Genomic DNA, 14,148 nt, shown 5'->3' with positions numbered 1-14,148 from the left:
AGTTAGATCCATTTGACTTTAAAACACTTATGATTTCCTCAATGATTGATATTCATTTTCCTACCATCATTGCAATATGGGTCGGGTTACCCGCCAACACAATCATTTTCTACTCTTACCGCAATGGCATATAGTAATGGTCGACGTATCTCTTTCTCACGTTAATCAGAAGTCAGAACCCAACTCGGAAACAAATCTTTTCCACAATACGATCTTCCTTACCCAGCCCAAGGTCCATTTAGGAGAGGGTTACCGAGGTTTCGGGTTTGATCAACCCGTAAAATTAGCACCGGAACATGATAGACTTTTTAATAAAAGATTAGTATCGTTTCGGGAAGATAGTTGACTTTGGTAGTTTCAACTAACTCTAGCATGTGCCCGCGTTACTACATCGTTGGCCACCGCTAAGGGTGCCGTGTAAACCGTGTATTGACTAACATTTTCTTAAAAATACATAAATACCCTCCATTTTCAACTGAAATAACAGAAGTACTCCTGGCGCAGGAATCCCGATTCCCGAATCCGCGTGGAAAGAAAAGAAGAAAAAAAAATCAATCGTCTTATCAGATCACTACACTATTTGCTGAACTGAAAATGGGCCATGGCCCATGGACTATGACTCAGAAGTTGCGGATTGGGTAGGAGCGTACGACCGTGTTTGCGGATTGCGTCAATGGTTGCTGCGATGACAGCTCGATTCACACATTCTCATCTCACCATTATCCAGAGTCGTGTTGTCCTTAGTTATAAAAGCAAACGAAATGTCAAGGAATTTAGTAAACCAACCTTCAATGGTCATGGGCTGGGCCCCATTTAAAGGATCAGGCCCACTGTTCAATGGGTCCTTCCCAAGTGACCAACCTTCAGTTTTGGCTTCATTAGTTTGGGAGAATGAGTGGAATCTTCTCAATCGTTCACACAAACAGTCGCCATCGTTGGATCGTGTCGATTTCTCCCTCTTAAATGGGGCCCATTCTAGGGTGTGTATACTCATCTTCAAAAAAATGAACACGAGGCGGCTGAAGAAAGCCCGTAACAGGGAATTATGCCTTTCTTGCCTACTCCATACGGAAATGTAGGGACTAGGGGTGTGAACTGTTTTAGTTTGATACGGTTTGATTCGATCCGTACTCGACCCGATTCATGTATGGTGTATCTCTTCCAAACCCGGATCTCCTGCCCACGAGAACCCTGCCCACGTTTATCTTAGTCACACATGAAGAACATCTCAGCCTCTGCATAGTATTATGCAAGGGAAGATGTTCCCAATTTACGGGGGGTGGTATATTGTGGGTAGGCATGGGCAGGGTTCTCGTGGATAGGAGATCCGGAGTCATCTCTTCCTTGGTCAAGTCTAATTTGGTTAGAGTGCAAATGTAAATATTATTCAATTCATGAAAATTGCTAATTTGGTTTGATTTTGCACCGATAAACTTTGTATTGTTTAACCAATTCAATGTTTTCTTCAGAAAAAAAAATGGTCCAGTCCAAAACTGAGCTTGGAGCTATGCTCAGTTCCTAGGTTGAACGGTTGGACCATCTGGTTTGTTATGGTTTTCAAAATCGTGACAAATAGGGGTGTCAACCGTATTTGAAAATTCAATTTCGAATTCAAGATTCGATATAATCAAATTGAATTTGGATAACTCGAATATCTAATTGGTCGAAATTAGATATCCTATTCATATCGAATAGCTAATCGGATTCAAATTCGGATATGGCCTTATTCAATTCGACAAATATCCAAATTCGACCAATTATTTAATTCTTATATATAACATATAAAATGTTTAAATATTTTATACAATTTATATATAAATTAATTAAATTATATAAATAATTTATATATTTATATACTTTACATAAATAAATTATTTATTTTATATATTTATTAATTATCTAAAATAATTAATTGGTCAAATTCGAATCAAATTGAATATTAGAATATTTAATTAGATTCGAATTTGAATATTAATTTTTAATATCTGTCAGATATCGAATTGAATTTGAATATTGAGTTTTCTAATCAGATTCAAATTCGAATATTGTTTGATTCGATCCCTTTACTAGTGACAAAAATTCTTATGGAACCTTGTAGATAGACTTGGCAAAAAGTTGACTCAACCCAAAAGAACAGGGTTAGGGTCTTATATTTAGTTACCTAGATGTGACAATGACATGATCTGACCCAATCCGAAAAAATTGGGTTGGGTTGGGTTGGGTCATGGGTCAACCCGTTGACCCGATTGTCAAGTATAATTGGGATTATTTATGCATCGTTAGAAGTTTTCACTCTTTATTTTTTTCTATTTAGTCTTTACTTTTTATTGTTTACTCTTTAAATTGTTAAATGTTCAAGTTTTTTATTTTATATTTCAAAATTTTAAGGTTAATTCTCTTAATTTTAACATTTCTCATGTAATTTTTCTTTATTTTTTTTTAAATTTCAATTATTTTTTGAGATGACCCAAATTGACCTATGGGCAACCCTAACCCAAACGTTTAGAGTTAGAGTAGCATTTAACATCCCAACCCGAAATTCAACCCAACCCTGAAAATCAACCCGAAGCATCTTGACCAAACCCGAACCCGACCCACCCCAATCCAATTGCCTGGTCTACTTGTAGAATTGAATTAGAGTACACACTCCCACCAAATGCATATACACAAAACTTGATTGGATCAACAGATCGGGTTTAGCAAGGATCAACCTCAACCCAAAGCTTGACTGGAACCCGAGTAAGGCTGATCCGACCCTAACTCGTTTGGTCGGGTCAGTGCGGTTTATCACTTAACCCGACCCATTTACATTCTAATATTCTATAGATGGCATAGCGAGATTAGTCATTGACTTTGTAATTTTCGACTTTCTTTATGGCATTCTTCTTGCCCGCCGAAAAACGAAACCACGTTCGAATGCACTGAGGTTGGCCAACAGTTGAAACTTGAAGCATAAAAGTTATCCTTTTCTTTTAAATATCTCCGGCGATTTCTTCCCTTTTCTGAGTTATAAAAATCCCAAAGACTCTGACTCCAGAGATCAAAAGCCTCCTCACAGAATCAGAGCTCAGACAACCCAAGCGCCAAATCCTTTCTCTTGCAGAGACAATGGCAGGTTATCCACCAGGACCACCCGGTTACGGCTACGGTGCACCACCGCCCCAGCCATACGGATCGGCACCATACGGAGCGCCACCAGCACAGCCATACGCCCCGGTCGCCCCGTATGGTGCCCCATCGGCGCATTACGTGCCAACTGAGAAGCCTCCCAAGGACAAGCACCAGGGAGCTGGTCTAGCACAGCCATACGCTCCGGCTGCTCCCTACGGTGCCCCCTCCGCACCCTACGGCCATGCACCGGGTGAGAAGCCTCCCAAGGACAAGCACAACGGAATGGGAGGATATCCACCGGCGGCTGCCCCACTTCCATTTGCTAGCCCATTTGCCGCTCTGCTGCCGTCGGGGTTCCCACCAGGGACGGACCCGACTCTGGTGGCATGTTTCCAGGCGGCCGACCAGGACGGCAGTGGGTTCATAGACGATAAGGAGCTGCAGCGGGCGCTCTCTACCTACAGCCAGAGTTTCAGCATCCGAACTGTTCGCCTCCTCATGTACCTCTTCACCGGAACCAACACCTACAAGATAGGTGAGTTTGTGCTTTGAGCTTTTGCCACATGGGTTTGCTGGACGTGTTGACTAGCAAAAAGATCTACAGATCTTCACTAGTTTGCCACCTGGCAAGTTATTGATCTCGGTCCAGATCAGCTTGATCTGATGGTTTGATCCATTGTCAAGTGTCGACCCTTGTAAGGCCCATAAAGCCAATGAACGTATCTATATTTTTTCTTTTTCATTCTGATTTAGCCCGCCCTTTGTTTATTTACCAAATGCAGGACCAAAGGAATTCACTACACTGTTTTACAGTCTTCAGAACTGGAGGGTAAGTCTGGTCCAAGAAATTTATTTATATGGATTTGAATTAGTTTCTATACATTAATTAATTAAACCATAATCAATCAGTAGTTATATAGTTAATTACAATATTTGGTGCGTAAGCAGGCAACCTTCCAAAGGTTCGACAGAGATCAAAGTGGGAAGATTGACGTATCAGAGCTGCGAGAGGCACTTCTAAGCCTTGGTTTTGCTGTTTCTCAAATAGTCTTGGATTTGCTCGTCTCCAAATATGACAAATCCGGTGGTAAAGCCAGGGCAATTGAATACGACAATTTCATCGAGTATGTCTCTAGTTTTCATAATTATAGTTTTTTTTTTCAAGAGTTTAGACCTTTAATCAGTGTTTTAAGATTCAGACCGGACCCCGACGGTTGGACCATGAAAATTGGGAATCAATAACGCTTTTGGATCCTGGCAAAATGACGGATTTTACTGGTTCAACCACTTCAACGGGATAAATCATCCAATTAATTTGTAAAAACGTGGCTTAGTGACTTTTCTGATTTTCAGTCTAGTCCTGGTCTTATAACATTGTTTTAAATTAGTTTTGTAAAATTAAATTAGATCCAGGTGCATAAATGGCCAAAAAAGGCCCATAGAAAGGATAAACTTGGACAAAATAAAAATAAATTTAAAACCCTAGTTCAACTGCTGCCTGGTTTAGAACTTAGAGACCATGGTTATGGATTATCTTATTGGTTTTGACATTTTCATTTATTAGGGTATATTTTAGATTTTTTCTTTTTTTATATTATTTAATTTGTGCCATATTCTCATATGAGATACTAATTTTATATATATTTTGTTTCTTTTGTTATTAATGCAGGTGCTGCCTAACGGTTAAGGTACATATTAATTCATTATTTTATAGCATGTATTTACACAATATCAGGCAGGCTCAGGCTCATGGGCCAGCCCATTCAAATTTTAACAATTCCTCCACTCAACCCACCCAAGTTGCACTGCCTAGTGCTATATGTGATGAATTCATTGAGATTTTCGTTCACACTAGGGGTGTCAATGGACCGGTTTTGGATCGGATCTGTCCAAACCAAAATCAATTTAGATGGATTGGATAGACCATCAAGACATACTATATGTGATGAATTCATAGAGATTTTCCTTCACATTAGGGGTGTCAATGTACCGGTTTTGGATTGGACTCTGTCCAAACCAAAATCAATTTGGATGGATTGGACGGACCATCAAGACATATTGAATTGGACAGTCCAGACTTAACGGTCTGAAGTATTTATTGGATTGGATTGGACCTGGTCCATCGATAATAAATTTATATTGGATTGGTTTGAATTGAGCCAATATCTTGTCCATTAATAGAAGATAAGAATATAGGTGCCAATGGACCAGGTTTGGGTTAGAATTAGTCTAAATGAAAATAAATTTGAATAGATTGGACGTTCTAGACATTGAATTGGGCCGGTCCAAAATATTCATTGCATTAAATTGGACCTGGTCCATTTGTAATGGATTCACATTGAACTGGATCGGATTGGACCAAATTTAGTCCAAGTGACACCCCTACTTCACACCATTACATTATAGTGTAATAGGTCTGGCTTGACTAGAGACAAAATCATATACAGTGGGCTGGGTAATCTATCACGAGTGAACACTGTATTGTTTCATAAACATGGGGCCACATGAAACCCACACCTTGCCCACTCCACTATGTATGATTTTTGTCTCAAACCAATCTACATTCGTTATAGAGCACAAATTTACCATCTAAATTAGAGAAATAATGGGTTGCGGCCAAATGGAGTAATTTTTAGGACTTTTGAATTTATACTGAGGATGAAATACTTAATCCTATAGAGAAAACTGCAATGAAATGTCTACGCAACAACATAACTGATTTCATTTCACATGACAACCAAACAGGCTATATCCTATTCAGATTTCTTTCTTTTCTTAATTATTTTGATTTGTCTCTGAAAATTAATTTTGTTGACAATGATGTGCAGGGATTGACAGATAAATTCAAGGAAAGGGACACCATGTTCAATGGTTCTGCAACTTTCACCTACGACATGTTCATGCTGGCTGTTCTGCCCTTCCTTATTGCATAAGACAACCTAATTAGATGTTTGCTATTTATTTGGTTTTCCTTTATCTAATCTGAAGGTTTCTACATAAGGGAATGAATTGTTTTTTATTATTGCAATGCTTTTGTCTTTTGGTTGGCCTTTTTAGGAATTTTTACATCAGGAATGAATTGTATTTGTAATTCATAATTTCTTCACCTCACTGCAGCAGAAGCAATAACACCACCATCTTTTCTTCCAAATGTTTATATGAGAGAGAGAGAGGTCATAAATGAACTAAGGGTCTGTTTGGTTCAAATCAGAATAGTTCATTCCTATAATCTGTTTGGTTCAGACAAGAATAGGAATGAAAATTAAAATCAGTAAGAATGAGATTTCATTCCCAAGGGAAAGGCAGAGAATGGCCATTCCCTTAAATAGAAGAATTAGGGGAATGCTATTTCAGCAGGAATGAAAATGGAATTCTGATTCCGCCCAACCAACCAAATAACTGGACATTCCGATTCCGATTCCAGACTCCTACTCCCGCGAACCAAATGGGGCCTAAAATTTTGAGATGGTGGTCTATGTAAGGCCAAAGGCGAGAATAGACATTATATAGTAAAGAAATAAATTAAGGGGGTGTTACACCATTATATATATGATCTTGTTGCTTGGAACAAAACAATTAAGTATCACATCAACCGGTTCATTGGACAAATCCAATTCACCTGTGTATTATACACTATCAACACGCATAATCTGTAACATATATATACTATTATTTGGGCATTTATATAGTAGTTTTCTTTTAATAAAAGAAACTAAATTCTTATTAATTACTAAGACAAAACGATTTGGTTCAGACTTCAGAAGAATATAGAAAGCAAAGGCATGAACCCACTTCAATGTCCATATTGTAGTTACCATATTGGTAGGCAGTGTTCTAGCTAGCCTTGAGCTTCGACTCTACTACGTACCTCTTTGCCTCCGCATGAGTATCCCTTGGTAAACTTTCCTGATAAAGTGTAATTTGGTGAGAGCATCCATACGATCTCTTTGCGATTCTATGGAACAAGCAACCCCGATCCATGATCTCCATCACTCTTTCTTGGCAAGCCATTTTAGCAAAGCAGCAAAGCTGTGAAGGCTTAGGCCATCCTTGAACATTTCATCAGTTGGTCTCTTCCCTGTAAACATCTCCAGCAATAGTATTCCGTAACTGTAAACGTCTCCATGTGTAGACACTTTGCCACCCATAGCATATTCTGCACGTCCATTTGGGTATGAATTAATTGCAGTGAAGACTATAGCATGCAAGTGTTGATTTAGTCACACCACACTTGAGGGATGATTTTGGTTGGGCCAGGCCAGGCTTAGGACCAAGCTAAAGGGCTTGATGTAAGCCTGGGCCTGGCCCACTCCCTAGGCCTAAAATAGAGGCCTTTGGTTCTAGCCAAGTTAAGGATGATCAAAGATCAAAATTTCGATACGATACACCCCATATCGAAGGTATCATATTGTATCTTTGGGGTCTCAAAACATTTATTTACAAATGTTTTCAGGAACCTATATGTTTTAAATAATATATATATATATATATTATTTGAAATTGAAAACAAATAAAATAAAAAAATAGGGGGAGTATCATTACAAGTACCGATACACATCTATCGATACACAGTAGTGTATTGATACTTTGAACATGAGGATGTTCACCCCTTCCAACCCATTATCATCAATAAAACTTGTAGGTACAGCTATTCATGGGGAAGATCTAACTTGGAGCTTTGTTTTGGGTTTTAAGGGAATTCATGCAATTTGGTGACAATATGTCTGATCTCTGTTAAATACTATTTAACTAAGATTAAATACTATTTCTATAATAAGGATTGCACCTTGGCTAACAAGCATGAGCACGAGTAGGAGTCTGAGAGTGCCCACTTGTACAACATAAAAAAAAATGCTGAAAATCAGTTTTTTTTTCTACCCCTCCCAAGACCCAGAGCCAAGACCAACGTTGGGCAATGAACTATAATAAGGAATAATATATGGCTCACATTTAGCATATGGTTCATCATTTCTTCCCAGGCCTGCATAGCCCATCTTGGCCCATCTTGGAATTTCTGGGCCGGAGCACCCACTTTTCTTTTAGGCCCATCTTGACCCAGAAAATTTGGTTAGGGTTGGTCTTAGATTGGCCCTTAATCCGACCTAGGCCAACTAATTTATACGCCTGCTTTGTATGTGTGTGTGAGAGAGAGAGATTACAACTTTATTAACAAATGTTATATATATTTTCCTCAATTTTGATTGCAAACTTAAATTAAAATTTTAATTTTGTTAATTTGTACGCGCAAGCCCAGATTCCCACTGCCCAGCCCAATCTGGCCCATGATAAGCGCTCTGTGTTTTACCAAACAGCCACAGCTTTTTCCTTCATTCAGAACATGCCATTTAAATGATCTTATGATCTCCTTGCGTGTTAATAGGATTAATTTAACAAAAGCTCTCATTTTGCATTCTGGATCTTTGAAGTGCAAAGGAAAGCTGGTCTACTGGTGCTAATTAAGTTATTTGAGACTTGTTTTGCCATATAGGCTAACTTAAAAAATAAAAGTAGGAAAGGAAAGGAGTGTTACAACTTTACCTGGAGCAATATACCCAATAGATCCTTTCATTGCAGCAGAGTTTGTTCCATTTGATGCAGAACTAATAGAGAACTCAGAAAGAACATTTGCTAATCCAAAATCACTCAGATGGGCTGTCAATTTTTCATCCAGAAGAACATTGCCTGGCTTGAGATCACTATGAACTATTGCTGCATGGGAATGGTGGTGCAGATATTCCAGTGCAGAAGCTATATCAATGGCTATGCCTAGTCTCTCCATAAAGCTAAGTTTCCTCAACTCTTGGTGCCCATCCGCTTCTGGATGCAGCCATTTCTCAAGACTTCCGTTAGGCATGAACTCAAAAATCAGAGCTTTGAAATCATTACCATGGAAGTCAATACTGGAGCAGGTACTCAACATCTTGACAAGGTTCCGGTGCCGAATATTTTTCAAGGCCTCACATTCAGAGTTGAAACTCTTTGCAGCTCCTCTTTGGTCAAGATTAAGAACCTTCACTGCAATCAATGTTTCATCATTTTCATCTAGTATTCCCTTATATACGGAGCCATAACTTCCAACACCAATCAAATTTGCCTCAGAGAAGCCATTTGTTGCTTTAAGGAGCTCTGCATAAGAAATTGTTAAATGCTGAGGAAATGGTGGTGCAGAAGACTGTTCATTTCTGCGAGGCCTTCTCAAATAACGCCTAACAATGAAAGATAACAATAGAATTGAGACAAGTACCATAACAACCACTGGGGTTATTACTTCGAGAAGCAGATAGTGGCTCTTTCTCTTGGAGGAGGCTGTGATGATGCATGTGGGTAGCTTCAATTCAGCTATACCTCCACAGAGTTTTTGATTTCCACCAACTGCAATCACACTTGCATTATTGAAAATCCCATTTTTTGTAACTTCACCCCGGAGTTCATTGAATGACAGGTTCAAATAGATGAGAAAGTGTAGTGTTCCAAGGAATTCTGGTATTTCTCCAGACAACATATTATTTGAAATATCCAAGCTTTGTAATCCTCTCAAGGCGCTCAGAGACTCTGGAATCATTCCTTCAAAGTGGTTGTCTTCCATGAAAATGTTCTCTAGTAGCAAACAATTCCCAAGAGTGCCTGGGATACTTCCTGATAATCTGTTCTTAGCAACGATTAAGATGGCAAGGTTCTTCAAGTTGCCTACTTCTGAAGGTAGGGAGCCAGTCAAAGGATTGTCACCAAGGTTTAGAATGATTAAAATAGAGGAAATATAGAGAGCTTCTTTGGGTATTGAGCCATTAAGGTTGTTATGATAAAGACTCATGTCTGACAACCGTTGACAATTTCCAAGAGAGGGAGGAATATGTCCATCTAAGTTATTCTCCCCAAAATCAAGACTGTTCAAAAGGGTCAAATTACCAATTGAAGATGGAATTTGTCCGGAGATCCTATTGGAGTCCAAGTACAAGGCCTGCAACCTACGAAGCATCCCAATTTGCACTGGAATATTGCCTGTAATATCATTCTTCCCCATATCCAAGTACTCCATATTGATGAGGTTTCCAATACCTGAAGGGATGCTTCCATGTATATTATTTTCTCTGAATTCTAGAACGGTGATCTGGGTGGAGAGATTAGCCATGGAGTTGGGCAGTGAACCTCTGAAACGATTGGCACCCATGAAGATCATCTCTAATTGTGTGCAGTTGGTTAATGAAGAGAAGAAGTTCAGGTCATTTCCATACGTTGTTCCTAGCTTATTTCCACTTAAATTGATTACGGAAAGATTTGGTAACATGCCTAGATTGTCAGGAACTGGTCCTGTGAATCCATTAGCAGTAAAGTCTATATACTCAAGTCCTGAAGCATTGGCTAGTGAGACTGAAATGGTTCCTATAAAAAGGTTCAATCCAACAGCTAACCATTAGAAATTTGGAAGAGTGAGTCCTATATCCCCAGGAAGTTCCCCATGTACTTGGTTATTAAAATCAACTCAAAAAATTCAAAGCCTGCGATTCGTCCAAGGTCCTCTGGGATGTTTCCCACCAAATTGTTTTCAGCTAGAGAAATTAAAACTAAAGACGAAAGGTTCCCAAGCCAAGGTGGGATGTTTCCTGTAAGATTGTTAGAAGAAAGGCCTAGTCTGGAAAGCACTGATAGACTGCTCATCTCGTCCGGGATTTTACCAGTGAGCTTATTGTCGATCAAATTGATGACCTTGAGTCTTGAACAGTAAGGTTGGTTGTGATCTCACCCTTGAAGGAGTTGTTGCTGAGTGTGAGACTTTGCAGGCGGAACAAATGACCCATCTCCGGTGGATTTTTCCCATGGAAGCTATTATTCTGGAGGGTGATACGCCTATGGAAGGTGAGGTTTCCGATGTGAGGGGAAACAATCCCAACCAAGCTCTGCGACTCTAAATTCAAGGCTATGATGTTGGTTGGGTTCCCTTCCCACATGGAAGGCCCACCAAAAAATTAAAAAAAAAGAAGTCAAAGAGGCTTATAAAAGGAGGCTCACGTGTCTTCTCATGAGCATATATATATATGAGCAAATAAACTTGCTCAGTAAGTTGCGAGAATTTGAAGAGTCCAAGAAGCTTTCCACAGAAAATAGAAGAGAGAAAGAGAGAAAAGAAAAGAGAGAGGAGAAAAGAGAAAAGAGAAAAGAGAAAAGAGAAAAGAGAAAAGAGAAAAGAGAGGTTTTGTGGGTTTTCTTGGGTGAAGAACACAAGATCTCGTGGTGATCCCTTCTCCGATCATATTGAGATTTTAATATGTTGTTGATGGCATCTCAAGTTACATATCTACCGGTTTGATTTGCTATTCCTCTTCTCTATTACCATTTTTGGTGAGATTTAATTTTCTTTCTGAGTTATTTGGTGATATATGTTGAAATTCACCTTTGGGGAGTAGTTGATGTTGATAGCCTCTAGATTTATTGCTAGAGAAGCACTTTATTGTACCCCATTGATTTATTAGTGGAAGTTTTTAAGTGGCTAGGAGCCCATGGTTTTTCCCTTTGCTTTGAAGGGTTTTCCACGTTAAAATCTTGTGTATTTTATTTATGGATTGAGTTATTGTTATTGTATATATTTTCTATTTGGTTGATATTGTTTGGCTTGCATGCCCATTTGATTGCACAAAGAGGGAAAGAGAATTATTTTGCTTCTGTTTAGATATATTTTGTTATTTGGCTATTGTGAGATAGCATGTTTGTTTCCAACAAGTGGTACCAGAGCCTCGGTTATTTTGAGGAATTTCTTGTGCTAATTAAATGGAGGACTTGACCAGTAACAACAGTGGCACTATGATCAGGCTCACTGATTCAAACTATTCAATATGGAAGTCTAGAATGATGGATATGCTTTGTAGTTATGACTATTAAGACACCATATTAGGTGATGAAGGCAAGGTAGGGGGTTCTGATAAAGACTTGGAAAAAATAAATAGAAAGGCAGTTGGAAAGATTAGGCAATGGGTGGATAATACTGTGTATCAGCATATTGCCAATGAGACTAACGCCCATAAGGTGGGGACTATTCTGCAAGAGTTGTATGAGAAAAGAAATTATCAGAATAAAGTTTTTCTTTTCAATAAGCTTATGTGTTTTAGATATCAGGATGAAACTTTTGTTTCTGAGCATTTGAATGTCTTTCAAGGTATATTGAACCAGTTGGCTGCTATGGAGGTAAAGTTAGATGAAGAGATTCATGCTATGTGTTTGATTAGCTCTTTGCCTGACAGTTTGGCTACTCTTGTGGTTTCTCTTGTAAACTCTTCTCCAAATGGTGTACCCGCTTTGAAAATGGTGAAGGAGAGCATGTTGAATGAGGAGAACAGAAGAAAAGTCCAAGGGTTAACAACGCAGAGTCAAGTTCTGGTTACTGAAAAGCAAGGGAGAAGCAAAAGTAGAACTCCAAAGAATCATGATAGCAATGACAAGTCTCGAGGAAGATCCAAGTCAAGGAAAGAGATTAAGTGTTATCACTGTGGCAGGCCAGGACACAAGAAGTTCCAATGCAGAATACTTAAGAGGGAACAAAGCAAAGAAAAGGGCGAAGAAAAGAAAGAAGAAGCCAATACTATAGTAGCTGCAGTTAGTGATGATGTTTGTATTATATGCAATGGTGGCAGTGTCAATCTCACATGTTAGGATTCACAATGGGTTGTAGACTCCGGTGCTTCGTATCATGTCACTTCTTGTCGTGATGTTTTTTTTTCATATTCTAGTGGTCAGTTTGGTCATGTGAAGATGGGGAGTGATGCAGAGTGCAAAATTGTCGGTATAGGAGATGTCTGCCTGAATACAAATACTCCATGCAAATTGCTCTTGAAGAATGTGAGGCATGTTCCTGAGATTCGCCTTAATTTGATTTCCACTGGGATGCTTGATGATGATGGCTATCATAACTACTTTGGTGAAGGAAAATGGAAGCTCACTAAAGGGTCTTTGGTGGTAGTTCGGGGAAACAAGTACAGTTCTCTCTATGTGACAGAGGCTAAACCTTGTGGGCGAGAGGTAAATGTAATTAAAGACTCTTCCATTGAAATTTGGCATACACGGTTGGGTCACTTGAGTTAGAATGGTTTGCAGATTCTTTCAAAGAAGCATAATGTTCCAGGTTTGAATTTTTCTGACTTGAAGTCATGCTCTCACTGCTTGGTAGGTAAACAACACAAAGTTGCATTTAAAAATTTCTCTCCTTCTAGAAGAGCAAATGTTCTAGATTTGGTCCATACTGATGTTTGTTTTATGGACTCTTTGAGTCTTGGTGGTGCTCATTATTATATTACTTTTATTGATGATCATTCCAGAAAAGTCTGGGCTTATTGTTTGAAAATTAAAGATCAAACTTTAGATGTTTTCAAGTATTTTCATGCTATAGTTGAGAGTGAAACTGGAAAGAAGTTGAAATGTGTTCATGTAGATAATGGTGGTGAATCCAGAGGGCCATTTACAGAGTATTGCAGAACTCATGGGATCAAGCTTGAGAAGATAGTGGCAAAAACACCTCAACACAACGGTGTTGCAGAGAGAATGAACCGTACTATTAATGACAGAATTAGATGTATGCTCTCTCATGCAAAGCTGCCTAAGTCCTTTTGGGGGGAGGCAATGAGAATAGCAGCTGACTTGATAAATCTTTCTCCTTCAGTTCCTATGAATGGTGATGTTCCTGAGAAGGTTTGGAAAGGAAATGATGTATCTTATGATTATTTGAAAGTTTTTGGATGGGCATTTGTGCATGTTCATAGAGATGAGAGATCCAAACTTGATAGTAGAACGAAGCAGTGTATCTTTCTTGGATATGGTCATAAGGAATTTGGGTACAGGTTTTGGGATCCAGTCAACAAGAAACTCATCAGAAGCAGAGATGCAGTGTTCATCAAGGATCAGACTATTGTAGACTTTGAAAAGCCAGATAAGCCAAAGTCTACAGATCATGAACCAGTTGACTCAGGTATGGTTGATCCACCAGTTGCAAACACTAGAAATAGAAGAGATGTACAAGAATATCAAGATGAAAATACCCCTCTAGTTGATAAT

At 38.9% G+C, this 14,148-nt stretch overlaps 2 protein-coding genes across 2 annotated transcripts; one reads left to right on the top strand and one right to left on the bottom strand.

The window, feature by feature from the left end:
- Nucleotides 1–2,919: 2,919 nt before the first annotated feature.
- Nucleotides 2,920–6,222, top strand: LOC104606263 (calcium-binding protein CBP-like). The gene is made up of 5 exons (XM_010271367.3): nt 2,920–3,646; nt 3,894–3,940; nt 4,060–4,235; nt 4,781–4,799; nt 5,940–6,222. The coding sequence occupies exons 1-5, from the start codon at nt 3,109–3,111 to the stop codon at nt 6,042–6,044; spliced, it is 885 nt and encodes a 294-aa protein (XP_010269669.1). The 5' UTR covers nt 2,920–3,108; the 3' UTR covers nt 6,045–6,222.
- A 1,737-nt stretch (nt 6,223–7,959) lies between these two features.
- Nucleotides 7,960–10,950, bottom strand: LOC104606348 (uncharacterized). Its single transcript, XM_010271493.2, has one exon. The coding sequence runs from the start codon at nt 10,394–10,396 to the stop codon at nt 8,606–8,608; it is 1,791 nt and encodes a 596-aa protein (XP_010269795.2). The 5' UTR covers nt 10,397–10,950; the 3' UTR covers nt 7,960–8,605.
- Between the last annotated feature and the right edge of the window lie 3,198 nt (nt 10,951–14,148).

Source organism: Nelumbo nucifera, chromosome 2, assembly GCF_055504915.1.
Source record: "Nelumbo nucifera cultivar China Antique chromosome 2, China Antique-T2T, whole genome shotgun sequence".
Taxonomy (NCBI): Eukaryota; Viridiplantae; Streptophyta; class Magnoliopsida; order Proteales; family Nelumbonaceae; genus Nelumbo; species Nelumbo nucifera.
Note: the sequence above shows the minus strand (reverse complement) of the source record. Positions and strands in the feature narration are given on the sequence as shown.

Excerpts from the sequence above, each read along its gene's own strand:
- LOC104606263 (XM_010271367.3), top strand. The coding sequence starts at position 3,109 with ATGGCAGGTTATCCACCAGGACCACCCGGTTACGGCTACGGTGCACCA. Across the intron at positions 3,647-3,893 it reads AACCAACACCTACAAGATAG|GACCAAAGGAATTCACTACA; the intron begins GTGAGTTTGTGC and ends TACCAAATGCAG. Across the intron at positions 3,941-4,059 it reads ACAGTCTTCAGAACTGGAGG|GCAACCTTCCAAAGGTTCGA; the intron begins GTAAGTCTGGTC and ends GTGCGTAAGCAG.
- LOC104606348 (XM_010271493.2), bottom strand. The coding sequence starts at position 10,396 with ATGTTACCAAATCTTTCCGTAATCAATTTAAGTGGAAATAAGCTAGGA.